The sequence below is a fragment of the Marmota marmota genome, unplaced genomic scaffold (assembly GCF_001458135.2).
Source record: "Marmota marmota marmota unplaced genomic scaffold, marMar, whole genome shotgun sequence".
Taxonomy (NCBI): Eukaryota; Metazoa; Chordata; class Mammalia; order Rodentia; family Sciuridae; genus Marmota; species Marmota marmota.
Window position 1 is genome coordinate 15,559,571 of NW_026000229.1, and position 22,535 is coordinate 15,582,105.

General features: G+C 42.8%; 1 protein-coding gene across 4 annotated transcripts in view; it reads left to right on the top strand.

Annotated features, from left to right (window-relative positions):
• The window catches only part of Megf11 (multiple EGF like domains 11), a 212,489-nt gene extending 193,975 nt beyond the window's left edge, over positions 1-18,514 (top strand). For 2 of the 4 annotated variants that reach the window (XM_048793497.1, XM_048793499.1), the window contains 8 exons: positions 51-179; positions 1,573-1,809; positions 3,322-3,440; positions 5,676-5,742; positions 6,334-6,435; positions 8,971-9,027; positions 14,724-14,930; positions 15,548-18,514. In XM_048793497.1, coding sequence (XP_048649454.1) covers positions 51-179; positions 1,573-1,809; positions 3,322-3,440; positions 5,676-5,742; positions 6,334-6,435; positions 8,971-9,027; positions 14,724-14,930; positions 15,548-15,708 — 1,079 coding nt within the window. In that variant the 3' untranslated portion in view covers positions 15,709-18,514. The remainder of the gene's footprint in view (positions 1-50; positions 180-1,572; positions 1,810-3,321; positions 3,441-5,675; positions 5,743-6,333; positions 6,436-8,970; positions 9,028-14,723; positions 14,931-15,547) is intronic. The other 2 variants (XM_048793500.1, XM_048793501.1) reach the window with 1 other exon arrangement.
• Positions 18,515-22,535: the final 4,021 nt, after the last annotated feature.

The window sequence follows — 22,535 nt, forward strand, 5'->3', positions numbered from 1 at the left end:
TGGGGAATGGCTGCATCTCACTGTCTACCCACATTTTTCATGCCACACAGGATGTGCCCCAGGAACCTTTGGCTATGGGTGTCAGCAGCTCTGTGAGTGTATGAACAATGCCACCTGTGACCACGTCACTGGCACCTGTTATTGCAGCCCTGGATTCAAAGGAATCAGGTGTGACCAAGGTAATGCACAGGTGACAGGGTGTGTGGGCACTGTGGAGTCTCCATGGAGTTCTAGCTGGACTAGCTGGTATTTTTAAAGGATACTTCCCTCGACTAACATTTGGGAAGAGAGTGGAGGCAGACACCTGTAGGCAGACTCCATTTCCCCCTGCTCATCCTTGGCAAATTTCACATGAATCAAGCAAGAGTAACCACAAGCCAGTGTTATGGAGAGGCAACCAGACCAAGTCAGAATATCTGCTAAGTTCTAGTTTTGCCATTACCTGCCAGGTGTCCTTGGGTAGGTCATTTGTTTTTGCTGGGCCTGTTATGCCACATGCAAAGTGGGAAGAGACTTGTCTTGCCCCATGACACAAGATTCCTCTGGAGGCCAAGGGGCTCTACCTTGGCTCCAGCTCTATACAGTCAGGTGACCTTATGGTGCAGCTGCCAGGATCAATTGAGACACTGAGCAAAGGACTCAGGAAAACACCTAGCACATGTGAGCACTCCACACAGGGTGTGTGTACATAAAACCTTTTATAAAGTGCTACCAACCTGTGAGGGATTATATGGATGTTGGTTTAGGAGATGGGGGAGGAGAATGGGCTCTCAATGACCTGCATTACAGAAAAGGGGTCAGAAGCCATGTTTCCACTGTCGTCTGAGGATATATCATGGAGAATAATGCAGCACATTTACTCCCTGGTAATGTTGGCTGGCTCTGTTCATTAGCAGCCGGCAGCCAAGGAAGGGTCTAGATGCTGCTGGGTGGCAGGATGGTCCCCCAGACTGAGCATCAGCACAGAGTGGGGGCAAGCCTCACGTATAATCAAGAGGCACCTTGTGAGCAGTAATCTAGGCACACAGGTGCAGCACTCCCAGTTTTCATTGCCAGTCTATCACTGGGTGCTCACAACTCCCCTGGGAAGGTGGGGTTATTGTCTCTATGTCACGAGTGAACCAACTGCAAGCTGTGTCACAAAGCTGGTGAGCAGGGAAAGGAGCTGACTCCAGTTCTTCCTGGCTGCCAATTACTGGGTGTGTGATCTTGGGCAAGTTACCTCACCTTCTGGTGATTCAATTTTTCATCAGTAGAAAGGGATGAGAATAATCCCTTTTTATTGGGCTGCCACAAAGATTAAGTAACTCTAACTCATTTTTGTGACAGAACAAAATACTCAATAAACGTTATTTTGTTTTACAACCAGAGTTACATTTGCTCCTTGTCATGACCCTGGACTCCATTGCCTTTTAGGAGGTTGAAGAAACTGAGGCTCCGTGGGGGGTGGGTCACACAGGGATTGAAAAGGACCAATTCCAGTACCAGGTCTTCTACCACTAGAGGGCTTAAAGGAGTCTGGGAGATCTGAAGAGCAAGCCGGACCAGCTCAGGCTCTATCTCTGCCCACAGCTGCCCTCATGATGGAAGAGCTGAATCCCTACACCAAGATCAGTCCAGCTCTGGGTGCAGAGCGGCACTCAGTGGGTGCTGTCACAGGCATTGTCCTCCTGTTGTTCCTCATCGTGGTACTGCTGGGCTTGTTTGCCTGGCGCAGGCGGCGACAGAAAGAGAAGGGGCGGGACCTGGCTCCCCGTGTCTCCTACACACCTGCCATGAGAATGACCAGCACTGACTACTCCCTCTCAGGTAAGGGCTATGCCCTGGGTATTCCCTCTTCAATCAGGAGGAACTGCACAGCATCCTTGCAGACACCCAGGTTTAATGAAGACGGTTGTGCCTGCAGGGCTGGTGGCTGGGTCTGGGTGTGGTCACCTCCAGATGGGGGTGGGAAGTGAGAGCCTACTTGAAAAGGTCCATGGAGCTCTAAGCGTTGTCATTTCCTGGATCCCCAACTCTGAGCAGCTACGGTTGGTATTTCCTGGTCCTATTTCCCCACAGGTTCCCCATCCTAAGCTTCACCCAGGGGGTACCTATACTAAGCAGTAGCTTTCCTAAGCTCTCCAAAAGAATGTCTCCCCAGCCCCATGCCTCTGCCTTGCAGGAGGCTAGGCCTTAGGCTCTAGTGCCCAGGCTCTGTCCATTTCATTTTTCCTGGTGATGGCCTCAGGCCAACCTTCCCTGAGGCAGGAGGGCCCTATTATTCCAGTAGAAGAGGGTGGCACCTGACTTGGGAGACATCTGAAAGTTTGGCCAATGTCCCTCTTACAGGCACATCAGAGCCCAGTCTGTTCACAGATGTGGTGACACCTCCAATGGGCATTCTCCCTGGGAGTCCAAGTCGGGTGTATGTATGGTGATCCTGGGCCAGATTCTCTCTCTCCCCTTAACCTGGACTGTCGCCTTGGAGATAAGGCTTTTTGCTTCATATTTAGCTTAACAGTAGAAGCCAAAATGCTCTGAAAACATGCTCATAACCCTGGGTCAGGAGAGGCTGGGCCTGCCTGGGTGAGCACAGGACAGCTCACTGCAGCTGCCTCCACAGTTTATGGCAGACCTCCAGCCTCCCGTATTTTGTACTTAAGAGAATCCAGATCTTTAGCCATTCCTACTGTGTCACCTGCTGTTTGCCAGCTCAATGTTAGGGGCTTCAGGATAGACAGGTGGCCCAGGTGCAGCCCCCTGCCTTCAAAGAGCTCCTAGCCTACATGCTTCAGCCAATGTCAACAGCCTCTGATGAATGCCCAAACCCACAGAGATTTGGGTGTTTTCTTCTTTGACCATAATGAGTAAGGCTGGCTGGGTTTTCTCATACCATTCCTCTGGTATTCCCCAGCTCTATGGAAAGGTCATGGAATCCTCAAGAGAGAAGGGCTGGGGTCAAGAGGAGTGGGATTCTCTGTATGGAGTCTGACCCTAGGGGTAGGCAGGAAAAGGTTGGCCCCATCCTAAATAGCAACCCAGGGACAAGTGAGGCCATCAGGGCCAACATTCCTCAACAGGCTCCAGCTGAGTACCACCTTCTACACACTGGTGAGCCTGACTTGCATTCTGCATGCTGCAGAAGGGCTGGCATGAGGGAGGCAGCAAAACAGGCTCTCCAGATTTCCATAGGGTAGTGGGTGCCAGGAAGCTGGGAGAGGGGGAACTGGTCACTTTGCAGGGCACTCTCAAGTCTGCCCAACCCAAGCATTACTTTTGGGGGTGTCTAATGCCAGGGGGAGGTATGTGATGGAATATGGCACCTTGTTCTCTTCCCAGATTTGTCTCAAAGTAGCAGCCATGCCCAGTGCTTTTCCAATTCCAGCTACCACGCACTGGCGTGCGGGGGGCCTGCCACCAGCCAGGCCAGCACTCTGGACAGGAACAGCCCCACCAAGGTACCGGGCCCCTAAATCCCCAGCCCCCATCCACTGTTCTCTCATTTAGCCTTCACCTCTGCCCACATGGAACTAATTCATTAAGAGCAGGCTTGGGATTCATGGTACATGTAAACACAGAATCATGTAATGAGAGCATGTATGTGGAGCCAAGTGTACTGTAACCAGCAGGCATCACATGTAACCAACCTACAGCATCTCTCTCTATGTAACATACCCCTGCACCTTGTGTGGAACCAATTGGTATCAAGTCATTTAATCATCATATGTAGCTTTCTTGTTACATATAACCATGTATATTCCATTTAGACACCTTTGCCAACATCAACACATAATCAAAACCCTATACTACCTACCACAAATCATTACAGAATGTTAGCAATACAATGTGTGTAACCAGCACAATATACCATTACTCAACCACTCAATGTCTTTTGAACTTGAACATACTGTGTCATCAGTACACACCATTTGTTGCAATCTGAACCAACACAAGAGATGTGTAACTCAAACATCAGCCATAGCCAGTGTCCACTTCGACAGGGAGTTGGGAAGATTGTGCACTCTCCTGGATGGGGCCTTCCCTGACAGCTCCCAGCAAAACCCTGGTTGATGGCACAGCAAGATGATCTTAGTCACAGGCCTTTGGGCAGGGCTGTCTCAGTATATCTGTTTATAGATAATAGTAGTGTGCCCCCTTAATGTGCTAGTATGTGACCAGGCACTGGGAGAGAGAATGAGGACAAATAGACCCAAGGACAAGGAGTAATGGGTTCATGCTACAAACCTCCTGACACCTATGTATGTGCCCACACATACATGTACACATATACATACATACACACACACACACACCAGCAGAGCCATTTTGAGGAATGAGCAGTTCCAGGACTCCTGGCTTCCTATAACATCCATTCTGGGCCAGGAGCATAGCTTTCATATTCCAGGCCACTGACTTGGAGCTCTAGGAATTCCACCCTCCTTGTCTGCCCCCTGGAGAAAAACCACCAGTCCACAGACTTGGGAGTACTGAAGCCTAAACCCCACAGCAATGCTAACAAAGACTCTGTACAGCCTCAAGCAACCAGTCAAGGCACCATCCTCTAACCCCTCCCAGCCTGTTTTCCTATGAACAGGAGTGCTGCATGTGGGGTACCTGGAGGCCCCCTTGTAAAGTCTGTGGCCATCAACCCCACACATAGTCCACTAGCACTGGCCACTTTGTGTGTGTGTCCCTTTTGTTCAGACCTCTGTTCCCAGCTTTACCTTTAGACTTGAGTAGCTGGGATCTTAAGAAAATTTGGAGTTTCCCAGTAGAAGACCACAATACCAAGGCTTCAGCAGGCTAGAGGCAAAAGACACTAGAAATGAAAGACAATGGCATTCTTGGTCTCAATTTACAGGAAGCACCTTTCAGTAAGGGGCCAAAGTTACTGCGGAGCACCCTACTGGGTATTCTGACTCTCTGGCTCACCTCACCTCACCCCAGAGTGCTTCTACATGATCAAGGACCCCTCAATGTGGCAGAAAGGGATATAGCAGAAGCAACAAGCTATGGCAACATCAAAAGGATACCGGACTGGGAGCTGAGGTCAGAGTTCTAGACTCAGCTCTGCCACTGACTCCTTGTGTGTCCTCAAGCAAAGCTCAAAGCCAGAATTCAGGTCCCCGTGTGTGTGAAATGAGGATAACATGCTTGCCTTTTATGAAGGGTGGCTGTGAGGTGTAGGGAGAATTGAACGTAAGCCTCCAGACTTCCTGCCCTGAGGCTTTCCCTTGGTCATATGAAAGGGAGACTATCATGCGTCCCAGGTCAGGTGGCAAACACTGTGGGCAGCTTTGACACCTACCTCTGTGGTGGCAATGGCCTCACGTTACAGTTGAGGCACTTCCAGAGCCCCTTTCGTGCAGCTTAGCCCCACCCCTGAAAGAGGCTCACTTGCTTCAAGCCTTCTTGGCCATTGGGAGGCCCTGCTCCTGCCCTCTCCCTTGCCACAAGAGCCTGGGAATCCTATAACTTCAACCTGACAGTGTGGACGAGGGATGTTCTGTTCCCATTGGCCTCAGCCACAATATGGTGACTCAAGCCCCTATTTTGGTTCTCATCTAGTACTTCCCTCCCCTCCGTGTCCAAAATCATCACAGGAGTGGGTGTGCTGAGGTGGAACCAAGTGACGGCTGGGGAGGGAACCCAGGGGAACTAGGTATTAACTGGCTTTCCTACTCTCCAAACAGCTCAGTAACAAGTCCCTTGACAGAGACACAGCAGGCTGGACCCCCTACAGCTATGTGAACGTGTTAGGTCAGTAGTGGTTTCAGTCTGGTTCCCCTCATCATGATCCACCGTTTTCTTCTTCCATATTGAGAGGGCCCTAACCCAGCTCAAATGGAGAAGGTTGTAAGTCCTGAGCACGGTTTGCCCCAGGGAGAATGGGAGCAGGGAGAAACCCAAGCAAATGAAGCCCAGGACTCCCTTAATTTCTGTAAAAGATTATAGGGAGTGGGTGGCTAATGACCCTTGGGACCACAAAGGAAGACAGGTAGGGCTGGAATATGGGGATTCTAGATGGAAGCAAAAGGTCTGCTCACCGTCTGGGATAAGGACTTTTGTCTGACCCAGGCCCTCCCAAAGTGCTCCTTTCAAGGGCTTCCTCCCTGTGCCCTGTATGGGGTGGAGGTGGGAGGTATGGGGGAAACAAGGCAGATGGCCTTGGCTCTCTAGCAGATACCCTGCTCCATCAGCCCTGGCCCCTTTGGACTTTACACATTGAGGCCTTGATTCCTTCTAGGCTGCTCCACCCTGACCCTTGCCTCCTCAGATACTTCCCACCCCCTCTTCCTACCACACCAGGCCCCAGAAATAATGGCTCCTCCCTGTCATTCCTCTCACTAGACTCCCATTTCCAGATCAGTGCCCTGGAGGCCAGGTACCCGCCCGAGGACTTCTACATTGAACTTAGACACCTCAGCCACCACGCTGAGCCACACTCACCAGGTCAGATGCCCCAGACCTACCCTCCACCCTCTCAGACCAGACCCAGCCCCTGATCTACTCCCCATCCCTACCTGAGCCACTCCTATGGCCCCAGAAGTCTTGTTGCTGAACCTTCCCCTCCTTCCCAATGCCAATCCAATGCCCAGCCCTAAGAAGGCAATCTGTCTGAATCTGTTCTATCATGGCCAGTAGATGTGGACAAACCTGGGTTGCTTTAGGTGGAAGGGACTCAATATAACTGCACTCCCTGTAGCCCATAAAATGCAACCCTTGGGAAATGGAAAATGGCTTGGGGATGGTGACACCTTTGGAATTCTCCAGTCCCTATTAGTGCAGGTAACAGAGTTTGTTCTCTGACCAAAAAGCCAAAAGTCCCCTAGAGACCCCAGACCCACCAAGGGCAAATTTAAGCATTCCCAGATCACTGGGTAGGGTTGCAGAGCAGAAATCTGGGGAAACTAAGGGAGGATCTGTCAACCAACGCCCTCTGTATTCATATATTAAGCTTGAACCTGGTGGCTTGGGAGAGGTGCAAAAAGGAAATGTGGCAAGTCCTAAAATAGGAGCATGGGGATAGGAGTTATAGAAGTAGGTATCAAAGGAATGAATAAAATTAATGACCAGAAAATATCTTCTCTAGTCACTGTGTCTTCACAGACTGGTTTCTAGGGCACCCTGGGGCAGGGCCATAAGACACTGGACAACTCTGGGCCCAACCTCAGTTCCAGGGGGCTTCAGGAGCTCAAGGGATATCAAGCAGCTCTACCAACTTCTGAAGGTCCTGGGTCCCGTAGCACTAGAAAGAGCAAAAGTTCTCAATTCATCCACCTATTGACCCCGCATAGGCAGCAAGTACTCTATACCCATACCCAGATGCTGTGTTTTGTTTTGAATTTTTATATGGTGTTAAGGATCGAACCCAGTGCCTCACACATGTGAGGCAAGTGTCCTGCCACTGAGCCACAATCCCAGCCACAGATGCTGTGTTTTTGACTATGGGTATCCCGGACAGTAGCTAGGACACTCAATAACCCTACCAACTACGCCTCCCTGCCAATACACATGCCACCACCACCTTATATCTCTTTCCACATGAGAGCATCCTCTGGGCTCATGTCAGGGCATAGCCAAGCACCACATATTGTCATTTGGCAGCTTACATTCAGGCAGGCTAGTTGGTGGTCAATGGTAGAGAACAGTTGGGGATATCTGGGCCCTAGTTGCAACTCAACTTCTCACTTGCTGGTATGGTCTTAAGCAAGTCTCTGCCACTCTTTGGGGCTCTATTCTATAAAAAAAGAAAAAAAATTAACAGCCTAACCACCCTCCTTAAGTCAGGGCAAAGAAATCTCTTGTCTGGTACAAAGTGCTAGTCTGATACTAGATACTGATATCGAGACTAGTGCAGTCTTGTTTCTGCAGGGCACAGCTTGTAGGCCTTTTAGAAGAATGGCCAACTTGAGAAAAACTTGGGTCTGGTTCTGCTGTATCACTCAGTAATGTGTACACAGCAGTTAGACAGCAATGAAACCCTGCAAATTCAACTTGTGAACTCTGTGGAAGAGAGCAGCAGTGGTTGGTCTTCAGTGTCAGAAACAGGGGAAGAGTTAAGTGGAGTCACACTGTATTTTAGTAAGCACCTGCTGCATGCCTTGCTTTATATAATGTCTGCAAAAGCTGGGGACGGGTGGCTTTAACTTTGAGCCAGAGTTATTACTGTCCCAACTTAGAAATACTAGACCATTTCTTTTCTGAGATCAGCAGTGACAAAATAACCCAAACATGGTCCCTGAAGCTTTATATCCTGCCTGACTAGGGATCAGGACCATGCATTGTGGGAACCTAGGAAAAAAAACTGACAGCAAAAGGGAGAAAGAAATTCTTGGAGCTGGAAAAACACCAGTAATACTTTTCAAAAATAAATCTCAATTATATACTAGTGGCCCACCCCCCAAAAACGGGTAACTGAGAGAATGGTTCTGGATTACTATACTTCCTATAAAGATGACTAATCAAGAACCTCAGCCATCTGTGTACCCCCCTCTGGCTCCCCTCATTGAGTCTTGGATTCAAGAGAGGATAGGCAAGACCAGAGCTGAGAGAGATGAGAAACACTGTCTCCAACCCATTCCAAAATCCAACAGAAAGGAGAGTTGGATTATCCTACATCCTTCCCTCAAGCTAAAAACTGGTCCTGCTTCTTCTTATCCTGTACCTTTGGAGCCTGGAACTTCACTTACAGTGACTGCATGTGACATCGGAACTGCCTTTTATTACCTCCTAAAAGGCACTCTCCTGAGGTGAAGGTTAAAGGGAAGACCGAGTGTGCCAGGGGGTGCTGTGGCACACCTTAACGCCTCGAGCCTTTTAAGAATTCCTATACATGCAAACGGATTCAGGGTAGATTAAGCCCAGAAAAATTTTCTACCAATAACTATTTTTTTGGTTAAGGGAGAAAGGGAAATAAAAAGAGTAAGAACATAAGCAGTCTAAATAAACCTCACCCCCATATTTTCTTCCCGTATTTTTACACAGGTGCTTGTGGAATGGATAGACGTCAGAACACATACATTATGGACAAAGGCTTCAAAGGTAGAGTATCCAATCCTGACGTCCTATTACAAAGGGCTTAGCAAGAGAAAGTACAGATCTGAAATGACCAGGAATTCTGCCTGAGAGAAACTGCATATCTCAACCCACTCCCTTAAAACAAAAATTAAAAGGCCACAGGACCTGGGGCTGCTGGGTAGCTCTGCCCAAGAGGAGAAATCATAATAATAATGAATTCATCTTTCGATTTCAGTTGCACCTGCTTAGCAAACGCTTGTGGGTTTTATATAGATGCCAACTAAATGTCTTCGGAAATGTAGAACGTCATTATCCCACCAATTAGTATGAGTTAAATTGATAATAAAATCTGAAATAAAGTCAATCTACCTGCCCCAGAGGCCTCCTGTCGTGCTGGTGAAGAACGCCACCCTGCACCTGCTGCCTTTCTGGGGCATAAGGGATGAAAATGATACCCAGTGCTAATATTGTATGCACTTTACCTCAAGAGATCTCGGCTCCCAAGAGTACCCTAACACATAGGAAATGCAAGACAGATAACTCCCTCTAGGAAGTCTATGGGTGAAGCCAAAAATGAAAGGTCAAGTCCTGCCCCTGGACTAAGTCCTAGGTTTAAATGCCAGAACATATAAAATAAGGGGCTTTGGTATTAACTGTGAGCTCCCCAGGGCTCAGTTTCCTCATCTGCAAGGTTGGGATAATTATGCGTATCCTTTTGTCAAATGCCTCTCCTATTATCTAACAAGGTTATCATGAGTATCCAATAAAACCACAGATGGGAAATGTTTTTGCATATTATAATCACTGTACTAATGTAAAGGGGCTGTCATTTTGTCTCTGAGGTCTGTTTAGACGAGTCTCAGCTAAACTGAAAGAGCTAATGACTGACAGTAAAGGTCCCAATGGATACCCTAAATCTAGCTCTGCACCAGGATCATCTGTTAAGTTGAATACTGCAGGTACTCATATACCATTTCCCTGAGATTCTGAGGCAGTAGATGAAGGGGGTCCTAGACTCTGCATTTTTGATACCTCAGGGAATCCTTAAGCAGCTTATTATCCAACTACCATTTAGAAACCACTGGTCTAGACTGACCCTATTTCCCAGGTTACTTTTCTGACCTTTCAGACTTAGCCCCAAGATACAACCATCTCCTAACCAAGTGAGAGCTACAGCTCTTATGGTGATGGTTACTATAAGTGGGGTGAGCAAGGGGCAGGTGTGGTGGTAAGTAACATGTTCTGAGAAAGAGAACACTAAGGGTGAGTGACTATCATCATTAGAATATTCAAAGCCAAAGAGAATTGTCTAAGGACAGGAGGTCAGACCCAGGCTACTTCCTTGCGAGAATGACTAGCAATTTTTCTAAAAGTTCTGACTTAAAAACCATCCAAATGGAAGCAAACACCATTTCAGGGTGAAAAAAAAAAAAAAAAAAACAAAACCAGAAAGGACAGAGAGCTAGCTGTCCATTCCATTACTGTGACTTTAGTTGTTTTCTGAAATACACATGGGGATTGGGCAGAAAGGTCTCTAAGGGCCTTTTCAGTGCTGAGAATATGCATGACTCAAATGTGAATAAGCTCAGACAGGCCCAGATGCTAATAAATGAGAGCACAACTTTCCTGTGTCCTTTATCATCCTGTGCATTGTGATTAAGGTAGCTACTTTTAGACTCAAAACCATAAATGTAAAACAAAGCTAAGGAAAGCAGTATCTCTGCTTTGGCACCATTCCATTCCTGTTTTATAGAATCACACATCTGAGCCTCTGCATGCATGAAAGGCCCTAGCAGGCAGGCAGTCAGGTTTTGTTTCACTACTCTGGCTATAATCATCCTTTAAACTAAAGACAAAAGAATTGTGTAGGCAAATGTACCAGCAGGTGTTAGGGACCAACATATCTGAACAAGAGAATTCACAAAGAGAAAAATGAAATGTCATGGTTCAAAACTTTATAGAAATACTTACAAAAGACATGAAACAAATCCTTATTGGTTAAACCCCAAATTAACAACTAGTTTGTACCACAAATTAAATCATTTCCTAAAACTACAGGGCAAAACGAAATCAGAACTGCTAAGAATCCATGTATTCTCTGAACGCAATGGAAAAAAGCCCTTGCCTATAAATTGAGAGATTTGGGTTCTTTTCCTTGTGTGGTACCGACTAGGTCACAGCACTATGTTTTGGATCTTGGGTTCTTCCTCTTTCAAAAGAATGGAGTTGTCCTAGCACCGCCTCTAAGGCCCTTTCCAGTTCCAACATTCCCAGTCTTAATTCGGTCTGTGCCCACTCTTTTTCCTGTTACTTACTGAAGAACTACACCCACTTTCATCCTGGGGCTGAGACCACTTTTACTGCTAAATGCTTTTCTCTCTCCCCTTCTCGAGGTGGCTTTGGAAAGCCATTTCCTCTCTCTGAATTTGTGCTTCCTCATAAAAGGATGTTTAGTTTACTTCAAAAGCTAGTGATGATACTTGATCACATGTGATTTGGGAAGAGGTAAGAGTTAATGAGAGCAAATGCCAGGTCACTTATAAAGACTAAGCCTTCAATTCTGATACTAATTACAAGGCCCCAGAGGAGTGACTCCCCAGAGCTTGGGTAGCCTTGGCTGAAGCTTCCCCCTTTTTTTTTTTTTCAAAATACCCAAAGGGCATGGACTGGGTGGGGGTGGGGCTGTAAAAAGATGAGGAAGTATCTAAGCAACTGGTTATTCTTCCCCTTCCCCTGCCCTCCCTTCTTGCATGCAGGTGAGTAACTCAGCTGGAGAGTAGCTTTGTGAGGTAGAGTTTTCCAGTTTGCCTTGCTCTTCCTCATCCTCTAGTTCCCAGCAAAGATGGAGTAATACCCAACACACGCATACTCTCCCCACTATCCTCATGCAGTTCTACATCCCTTGTCTTGACCTCTGGCCCTTAAATGGAAGATACCTCTATCTGAGCCTAATCCCTTCCCACCAAACCAAACTTCTCTTTTATCGATTTAAATATATGTCCTGCTCCAAAGCAATCAATTTATTCCCCAAATATTGAAAGCAGCCCTGACTTTCTAACAAAAATGTGAAGGAGATACCACTGGCTACCTGATCTCTTTTAGGCATTGAGCTTGAATTTCAAGGCTCCCCAACTACCATAGCTTGATTGTGGGATACCCACAGGAGGCATCAAGTTTACAGCTTAGCCTTTTTTTCTCAGCAGGGTTTGGCCCCAGTTTAAAGGTATTCCTTGTCCACAGTAAGGTAAAGCATCTGCAGATCGCTTACATTTAGAGATAAGGGCAGGAGCTCTGGATAACAAGATGTCCTGAGGGAAAAACATCCTGCTCAGTTATCAGAGAAGACAGGGATTGAGTCCTAACTTAACTACTTACTAACATTAAACATTATGTAACAAACTTTCTGGATTCAGTTTCCTTGTTTTCAAAATATTAATAACATTCCTTTGTGCTCAGTCCCCTTCACAGAAAGATATGAGAAGTGTCAAAAGGAATTTGTGCCACACAAATTGAGCTATTGCTATTCCTCAAATTCTAGAAAATATGCAACCAAGACAGCTGTGATAACCTTTCTTTAAATAATACACAGTTTCCAGATAAAAAGCCCTGAATCATATTGCCTTACTCATTGGCTGGCTAAGTAGAGAATCCACACTGGGACCCATGGGCCATCTTGGGCTTCTTGGATTTACCACCATTCTTTGTATCAATAAAACAAAGCACCTACTGAGAGGCAAATTGTATGTGGGATTGGGCAGGTCATGATCTAGGACCCACAGCCACCTCTCCCCAAGTGATCCTCCACCAGCTGTTGGGCCTATTCAGCCTTTCTTTAATCCTTGCCGAATCTACCTGAGACTGCTTGTTATATTGTAAGAATGTTTTCTCCTTCTCTCTGTGGTCATATGCTATAAAGAAGTCATAATCTAAGACAAAGGCAAAACATCCCTTTCTAGTTGCAGAAAGTACTGAGTCTGACTCTACAATTTGTCTGCTACTGAAGCAGTATGAGCCTGGGGAACTCAATTCCTCACGGTAAGTCTCAATTTCATCATAAGCAGTTAGGCAGAGGAAGGAGTAAATAATAATTATCACTCTATCAGTAATACCTGTATCATCCAGCAATGTAAACATCTGAAGGAACAAATGAATGAATGTACTTTTGTACAAGATTGAGGAAATGTTACCTGAGAAAACAAATAATTGCAGCACAGATGCATAAATTAACAGAAAAAATAATCCCATCCCAACCAATTACCTGTTTTGAGAAAAGACTACTTGTGGTGGCACACATCCTACCACCTTCTGCCTCATGGAGTGCTCTGCTCTCATTGGCCCAAGGCACATCTAGTTACCCCTTGAGTTATATCACTTTCACTTTAAACATTTTCAATAATCTCACAAGCTAGAGACAGCATAGATAAACAGCAACCTAAAATGTAAATTGTGGGGTTTTAGTGAAAGACTATGAGAGAATTTCATCACCTGCTATCTTTCATAGAAATTTAGAGCTGAAAGTCCTCTTAAATCACTCTTTAGTATCAAGGACCTATGACTCAGTATTTGTTTCTAGACTCCCCATCTGCCAAAGCCTTCCATATGAGGGTCAGAGCTGTCAGACTACATAGTATAGTCTACTTTTTTTTCCAGGCAAGTCCTACCTCACTTGTGATGATCTACAGGAGGGAGAAATCGTCACCAAAAAGGGAATAGTGTAGCAGTTGAAGGAGGAAATCCCCTTTCCCTGTGAGACCTCAGTGACTTCCTCCAGTGGAGCTACAATTCCCTTGTTTCATGACTGGAAGCCAGTTTCACGTACCCTGAAGTCTTGGAGATGAGGCAACTGAGAGGTGGCAGGAAAGACAGCACTAGTTCTAGTGTCAGAGGACGATACTGCTGAAATAGGTTTCAGCATTCATGAGAACTGGAGAAAGCAACCCTAGAAGATACAGTGCAAGCTTGCTAGAAAACAGGAACTTCCCAAAGTCTATTTTGAGACTGAGGTTCTTTTTATACTTATCTACCCAACTATGTATTCAGGAGCTCCTGAAAGGCAGGGATACCACTAGTCTACCACCTAAAGGTTGCTAAATTGCTGACACTTATGCTAAAAAAACATCTTTATGCTTCTTCTGAACTGAAGCCTCTTAATCATCAGAAAGAATTCAGAACGATATTACAGAAAACACACAGGCCAAGAGTGCCAAGGCATGGATTCAAGTCTTAGCACTGCTGTTTCTAGTTGTGACCTCTGGGCCTTCATTCTACAAGATGCAAAATATTACTTCTCAAAACTATACATGAGGGTGAGGGCTGGGGTTGTAACTCAGAGGTAGAGCGCTTGCCTAGCATGTGTGAGGCACTGGGTTTGATCCTTGTCACCACATAAAAATAAATTTTAAAAAAGGTATTGTATCCATCTACAACTAAAAAAAAAAACTGTAAGTGAAAGTGTATTATGGGTGTCTTAAATTCGTATCTAATTACTAAAAACAAATACTTTCCTAACCTCCAAAAATGTAAGTTTCTTTGAGAAAGAACTCTGCCTACCCAGAAAAGACTACCTTAAGACATTTAATAAATAAATAAATCTTCAATTATCATAGGTTTTTCTAGCCTCAGGTTCCTGATGGCCAATAAACTCAACTGCAGCCTGTTCCTGATTCTTAAATGATGACTTATGTCCTTGCTTGTCCTAAGGAATCTCTCTTGCCTTGCAGATTACATGAAAGAATCCGTGTGCAGTTCTAGTACCTGTTCCTTGAACAGCAGTGAAAACCCTTATGCCACAATTAAAGACCCACCCATCCTCACCTGCAAGCTTCCAGAAAGCAGCTATGTAGAAATGAAGTCGCCTGTGCACAGGGGGTCTCCGTACACAGATGTGCCAACCTTGTCGACATCTAATAAAAATATACATGAAGTTGGTAGGTGTCTCAAATAAGTAACTTAGTGAAATCAGGGCCATAGTACAGCATCAAGTAAAAACAAACCCTCTCTACTCACCCTGTCTTGACAATACACCCTTCCTTTGGTTGCTTTTTAAGGAATCCAAAGTGAACCCAATATTGCCCTCCCCTCTAATGCAGGAAATCAAATTCTTGTAACTCTGCTTTAAAAAAACACCAGAACTAATATGAAGCAGAAATAGTGGGGATGGGGAATGGGTCCACGCACTTCAACTGATGTGGATACAAATCCCAGTTTAAAAAAGAAAATAATCAGAATGGACATCTGCAAGTTTCTAAGTTGCCCTCTTCTATCTTCTCCCGGTTTAAACTATGTTCCTGAGCTCTTTGATAAGACCCCTACTTCTGGATATCCTAAGTCTCTTGGTGTTGACCAGAGAGTGGGATCTTGACAGCACATTCACTTAGGTTTACCATCTCTTGAGTAAGCCTCAGTTCTTACCCTCAGATATTTGTCATAGATTTATAAACCCCTAGCTCCTCTCCCTGCCAAGTTAAATAGTACTCTCTTCCTTCTCAACAAGACAACCAAAGCTAATCTGTTCTCTGAACTCATTTTTCACTATATTCCTTAGAGCCCACAGTCAGTGTGGTCCAAGAAGGCCGCGGTCATAACTCCAGCTATGTCCAGAATCCATACGACCTACCTAGGAACAGCCATATTCCTGGTCATTATGACCTTCTCCCAGTAAGACAGAGTCCTGCCAATGGGCCCTCCCAGGACAAGCAGTCTTAAAGAGGGATAAGCTTCTCTCTTACAGTGTTCTCTGCTGAATATTCTGACTCTCTGAAAGAAGACAATCCCTTGACTTGAAATAATGGTACAGATTGACTCCAGCTGCATATTAGTTCACCTGGAACTAAAGAAGAGCTTCTAAGTGGGACTGGGGTAACTATTCAAGGAAGTCTGTTCACAAAGGCAAAACCTGTCACCTACCCACCCCAGCCCCAATGCCCTGGATTATGAGATTTTTAAAAAACATTTAAGATACCACTACTCATCAACCTCAACTAAATACAGCATTTATATATATATATAAAATTTTTTTTTAATATTCTGAAACACGATGCTTATAAAGCATGTAGAATAGGTTTTGTAAACCTTCCTAGGAGGAAAAGGGGACTGCAGAGGGGAGAGGATTACTTTAAAGCACCTGAAATGTATTGTATTTTTGGCTGCTATTTCCATCAACATCTGTTTTTCTACCTGAGATAATTAGTACATAGATATGAACTGTTCTAATACCATTCCTAAAGTACCTGTACATATATGTCTGGTCCATCAAGTCACAACAGTCATGATTACAGTAGTATATAATCTGATGCTGACAACTTCATTTTTAAAAACAAGACTTTAAAAATCACAAATTAACTTTCTCTTTACGGCCCTGTGATAATCGGCCGGAAAGAAAGAAAAAGAAAAAAAATTTAGTTTCCAAAGTGCAGTTGTCTCTTTCAATCTACAATGATCTCTAGGCCAGCTTTGCCAAATTTTGCCAACTAAAAGTTCTGGAACAATGCAAGTCAGTCCTGGCCTTGTCATATTGCCTTAGTTCATGCAATACCCAAGTTATTCCATGTGAAATAGAGCACTGACATTATGCTTTGTGAGATTATGCTTTAAGTAAGTAGTCACAGACTGATGAGAATTAAATATCCTGAGCTGGGGTTGAGTTTAGTGATAGAGCACTTACCTAGCATGTGTGAGGCAAGGGGTTCAAACCTCCACACCACATAAAAATAAATAAAGGTATTTGTGTCCATCTACAACTAAAAATATTTTTTAAAAAATTAAGTATCCCTAAAAATGGCTATTTGGCTTTCCCAATTTAGTTGGCACTCCTTGACTCACAAAAGTACTTGATTTCAAGCAGTTAAAAATCTTGAGTTTGCAGTATAGAATCTAAAAGGAAATTAGACAAATGTGGATACAGCAAGTTTATGTTGCTTAACATACATTATGCTTTTTGATGGAACTAAATAAGATAAATGATCAAAGAATGGACTATAAGTAATTTTAATATGATGTAAAAACTTTATAGTAAACAGAACATGAAGCTATGCAGTGCTTCTACCTTAAAATCACAAACTACTGAGATGGCCAAATATCTGTTCCAATGAGTTAATGCTCCAGATCCCAGTGGTCAAATGTGTCTATATCTTCCATTAATAATGAATGTACGTAAAAGAAGGCTCAGATAATTTCAATGGAACTAGCTTCTAAGCCCACAGAGAACCTCTTTATAAGAATTCAAAACAGAAAAGGCAAACTGTGGTAGCTAATGGTCACCCCTATTCCACTTCATTCTCTGGAAACTGTACAACCAGTAAAAAGGACTTCTAAAAAAGGTATAAAGAAAAGGATCTAAATGACTGCAAAGCTGGAATATGGCTACAGGTTGTGTGGGAGTTCTAAAACCCTTGATAAAAATTGGAAGTCTGCCATAGAACCCATTAGTTTGGGCAATAATCAGCAAAAGCAAGAAAATAAACGAGTAAATCCCCCTCCCCCACTTCTCAAGGCATAAACAAATTTTAGTGTTAGAGGAAAATATATAATACTTACATGAATGCTGCATGTGTGCATGGGAGCGAGTGATCAGCAAAAGAAAATTTACTTTCCAAAAAAGCCTTATTAAAATATAAATACTAGAAAATTACTTTGTAGACCCAAGTAAACATTTCTCATACATATATAGAAAGAAAATAGATGAGACTTACCTCAGTATTTTAGGGCCACAAAGTGCTCAATTATCTTTGTCAAGCAAAGATGAAGCAGCATGGCAAAGTCAAATCAGCAAGGAGAAACTTCATCTCAATCCCAGGTTTTATCTTCTTCCCTTATCCTGCATGTGCAATAACTGCTACCTGACAAACTGCAAATAAGCAGCATCACTCAAGTTTCAAGTTTCACCTCTCTTCTGCAAACTGCCCCCTTGGCAAGTGTATCCAGCAGGAGGTGAAATGGCTAGAGCACTGAGTTGAGACTTCTGTATTACTCTTGTCAAGTTACTTGCCTGTTTGGGCTCCTTTATCCCCCATGCATAAAAAGTGAAGAAGCAGAGTGGGAAGGGAGCTCTACCAGCTCTTCAGCTCTAGCATTCTATGACTTTTTAAGGCAATGTAATACAGCTCAAGTCAGGCAATACAGAAAGGAAAAGGCAGAGGATGTGATTAATCTATGGTAACAACACCACCTTCACATATCTAGGAGTCACTGGTAAAAGACATTTCAATCTTACAGAGAAAATGTTAGAATAACTTCTGTCTAGCACTGTCACAAATAGGTTCAGGGTCAGCCTAAGCATGTGCACTGTACATTGTATTGGTGATTTGGAAAGATCTGTTCGATTATTTTTCAGAAACTCAATTTTCAATCAAATAAAATGATATGCATACAATTCAAATAAATAGGAAGAAACAATTTATTGTACAATAGCATAAAAGATACTATTAAATGGCAATACTTTTTTAAACCACAGATTTGTAATATATTTGTTCACTGTGCAGAGGGATTGTACCTTGTACAAAATAAAGTTAATTTCTCAAACTAATTTAACAAGAATGCCTACTGTGGTGTTGCAAATTGAAAATGTGTCTATAATCTATACTTTGGTTTAAGGGCAGAACTAACCTACATTTTATGTGGTCACTTTATGTACCTGGAAGAGTGAAAATTATTTCAATAGATGCTTGAAAATAAAGTAAGGTTGTTTAAACAAGGGAGTCTCTACATTTAAAGTAATGAATAGAAGCAATATATTCTTATGTCAAAAATAAGTTAAAATCTTATACACATCATAGTAGAGGGTTTCTCTGCTTTTCCAAATATTTGTACTCAAAGACAACAATCACGTTTTGTGCTCAGCAACAGAGGCACAAGGGAACTTCTATGGAATAGAATAAGGGCAAGGTTATGGGCTACCTAATTTATATAAATTCAATAAAAAGGTTTCCACTGGTAGAAGTGATCATCCAGTTCAGTTACTCTGAGTGCATCTGTTTTAGGAACTTTAAAAAAAAAAAGCTTTCTGGAGGCTGGGGTTGTGGCTCAGAGGTAGAGCGCTCAACCAGCACATGGTAGGCGTTGGGTTTGATCCTCAGCACCACATAAAAATAAATAAATAAAATAAAGGTATTGTGGGGCTGGGATTGTTGCTTAGTGGTAGAGCACTTGCCTAGGGCGTGCGAGGCCCTGGGTTCCATTCTCAGCACCACATAAAAAAATAAAGTTATTGACAACTACAACTAAAAAATAAATAAAATAAAATAAAGGTATTGTATCCAACTAAAACTAGATTAATTTTATAATAAAATACAGATGCTAAAAAATAGCTACCTGAATAAATGATTCAAAAAGTTTAAATTTCTCCTCATACTTTTGCTGCAGGTTTATATACTCAATATAGAAGATTCAAGAATGATACATTCTGGCTGGGCATAGTGGCACACAACTGTAATCCCAGCAGATCAGAAGGCTGAGGCAGGAGTATCAAAAGTTCAAGGTCAGCCTCAGCAACTTAGCAGCTTAGCAATAACCTGTCTCAAAATAAAAAATTAAAAAAGGGTTGGGGATGTGGATCAGTGCGCGCCCCCACCCCCAAAACATTCTGTTAGTCATTCATCTGAAGGGAGAGGGAAGACAGAGGAAGCCTATGTAATCAGTGGCAACAGAAGACAGAAAATATCTTTTAAGAAGGGATGGATTGGGAACTGGGATTGTGGCTCAGAGGTAAAGTGCTCGCCTAGTATGTGTGAGGCACTGGGTTTGATCCTCAGCACCACATAAAAGTTAAATAAAGGTATTGTATCTACCTATAACTAAAAATAATTTTTTTAAAAAAGGGATGGGATTAACAGGCATATAGGGGTTTGTTAAACTAGTATTTATGCTTTACGTGTAATATTTTATTGTAAATACATATTTATAAGATTGTAATATATAATTCTGTATGATTTTTAATAAAACATTTTAAAACTGAATGGCACTTCTCAGATTATAGCTCCCCAAACAACACCAGAATGAACCCTAGGATTAGACTCCCTCACTCTTAGATAGTCTTTCCTAATTATTCTGACACAGGGTTGAGAGTGCAGGATAGATATTAGGAATATAAATATAAGCAGAACATATTCTCTGCCCTTGTGGATCTTAATAATGTGATGATTACTAAAAGGCAGGGATAGAGGGCTCTGATGACCACTGGGACGCTAATTATTTTCTTCCCAGACTTGCAGAGCTAGAAAGACTTGAGTAGTGGTCCAACCCAAACCTATGGAAGCTTGAAGCTCTGGTCTTCAACTTCAGTTATCAGATCTCCTCATTCTAGCTTCTGCCTCCTAACCAATTGTTTTCTGATGCCCTCCCCTCTCCTGCCACCCCACAGAAAATTGTGTAAGAGAAAACATGGAAACCTGAAATCTTACAAAGTACTGGTTTTTAGGCATTCATTTTAATGTAAACCTATACAACAGAGAACCCTGACTGATTTCAGATCAAGGATAGTCGACAGAAACAGTGTTGCTTCCTGGGGCTTTCCAGACTGTTCTATTCCAGGCATGTTTTCTTCTTTTATAATATACCTGAACCCATATGATAAAAGGCTTTAGCAAAGAGGCTAACACAATGGTCCGCAATCTCTTAAAGATATGGGCTGGAGCTGGGGCTGGGGATCAGTGTGGAGTACCTGCTTCACACATGTGAGGCACTGGGTTCGATCCTCAGCACCACATAAATAAATAAAGAAAGATATTGTGTCCATCTATAACTAAAAAAACAAACAAAAAAAAAGATATGACAAGGGCTAGGGAGAGAACTTAGTGGTAGAATATTTGCTCCACATGCAGTAGGCTCTGGGGTTCAATTCCAGCACCACCAAAAAAAAAAAAAAAAAAAGGAACCATACCACTTCTCTAGTGTTATTTAAGAAAATGGTACACTGAGAAACAAGAGTTTGTCATAGGAGAATGGGTGTTAGAAGCAGGGCATTTAACTCTGTAGGATGGGGTAAAATTCTGTGGTATGAGGCAAGGTTAAAGTACACTGATAGAAACATAGGAAAGGAATCCTATTTGGCTACTAATTTCCACTACCATGGCTGATACTGGTAAGAGACTAGTTAACAACCAAACTACATGATATTTTATGTTCACATCTGTATCAAGAACTACTACTCTAGCTGGGCAAGGTGGTATACACCAGTAATCCCAGCTTCTCAGAAGATCACAAGTTCAAGGCTAGCCTGGGCAATTTAGCAAGACCCTGTCTCAAAATAAAAAATTAAAAGGGGTGGGAATGTAGCTCAGTGGTAAAGTGCCCCTAGGTTCAATCCCCATTACAAGAAATCAAAACGAAACCCTATCAATCCTATGTTTAAATGTTAAAAGAACCAAATTCAAATAATGTTTAGATTATTAATAGAATACATAAATGGCTAAAAATTGCCATTTATATCAATGTGTGTGTACACATAAACCTATACACTTGGATTTAATCACAGGTTCTAGTGGATAACTAGCTCTGTGGATTGGTCTATCTTCTTATAGATTCCTAATAAAGAGATTTTTTTAAAAAAATTAAACACAAAATGTTTTTAAAAGTTCTCTCGCAGACATGAATATATTTTAAAGTATACATTAATAGTCAGCAGAATTTCTATTAACAGCAAATACCATAAAACATGCTGCTTTTAATTTACAGTTGATAAAGCAGCCTATCAAGTATTCTTCCTTACACATTACATTGATGTACACTGTTAAAACTGACAGTCATTTTGTAAATGGTCTGAAACTTTTCATCTTATTTAATGGAGTTAACATGAAAATAAAGAGCATTTTAAAATCAAGTTATTGTAGTGAGACCAAAACATTTTATAAAATCTATACCTCTTTTTTCTTTTAAATTTGAATTTGAATTAGATTGTATAATAATTTGACTTTAGTACTTTAAGACAGAGTTCACTTGCAGGATTACTGATTTTGATCTGGATAAAGCCCAGAAATTTATCTAATCCAGCCTCTTTCCTTAATTAGAAGAATGTGAGCTCAGAGATGAAATAATATAAGAACTATAACTAGAACCTGTCCTTGTCACTCAGTCTAGTGCTGTATTATACTCATCATTTTCAATCTTAATTCACAGTCTGGCTGTGAATTACAATATCCTTTCAAATAATCTTTCTTCCAACTCAATTTTCAGGAAAATGCATACTCCTCAATTAAAATTATCTTTCAGCCCAATGGATTCCTTGTTGAAGGTGTAACAACACCCTGTACTGGATCACTTTATTGCTATCATCAGACTCCTAGTTTGGGAGAACATACCATTCTTTTAAACGCCAGAATTACAACACCAATTTATTTAGCAAATTATACAGGTGAGTGGAAAAAGTGACCTGCCCAATTCTAGAAAAGGGTATGATACCAACACTGTCCCAATCAGAAGAAAAATCAGCTCTCTTCTCTTTAGCACTAGTGTAACAGGTCCCTGACTATTCTAACCCATTAAATGATGTGGTGGATGGGGGTCCCTTCACTATCTTAGTTCATTTTTTTTACACAGTG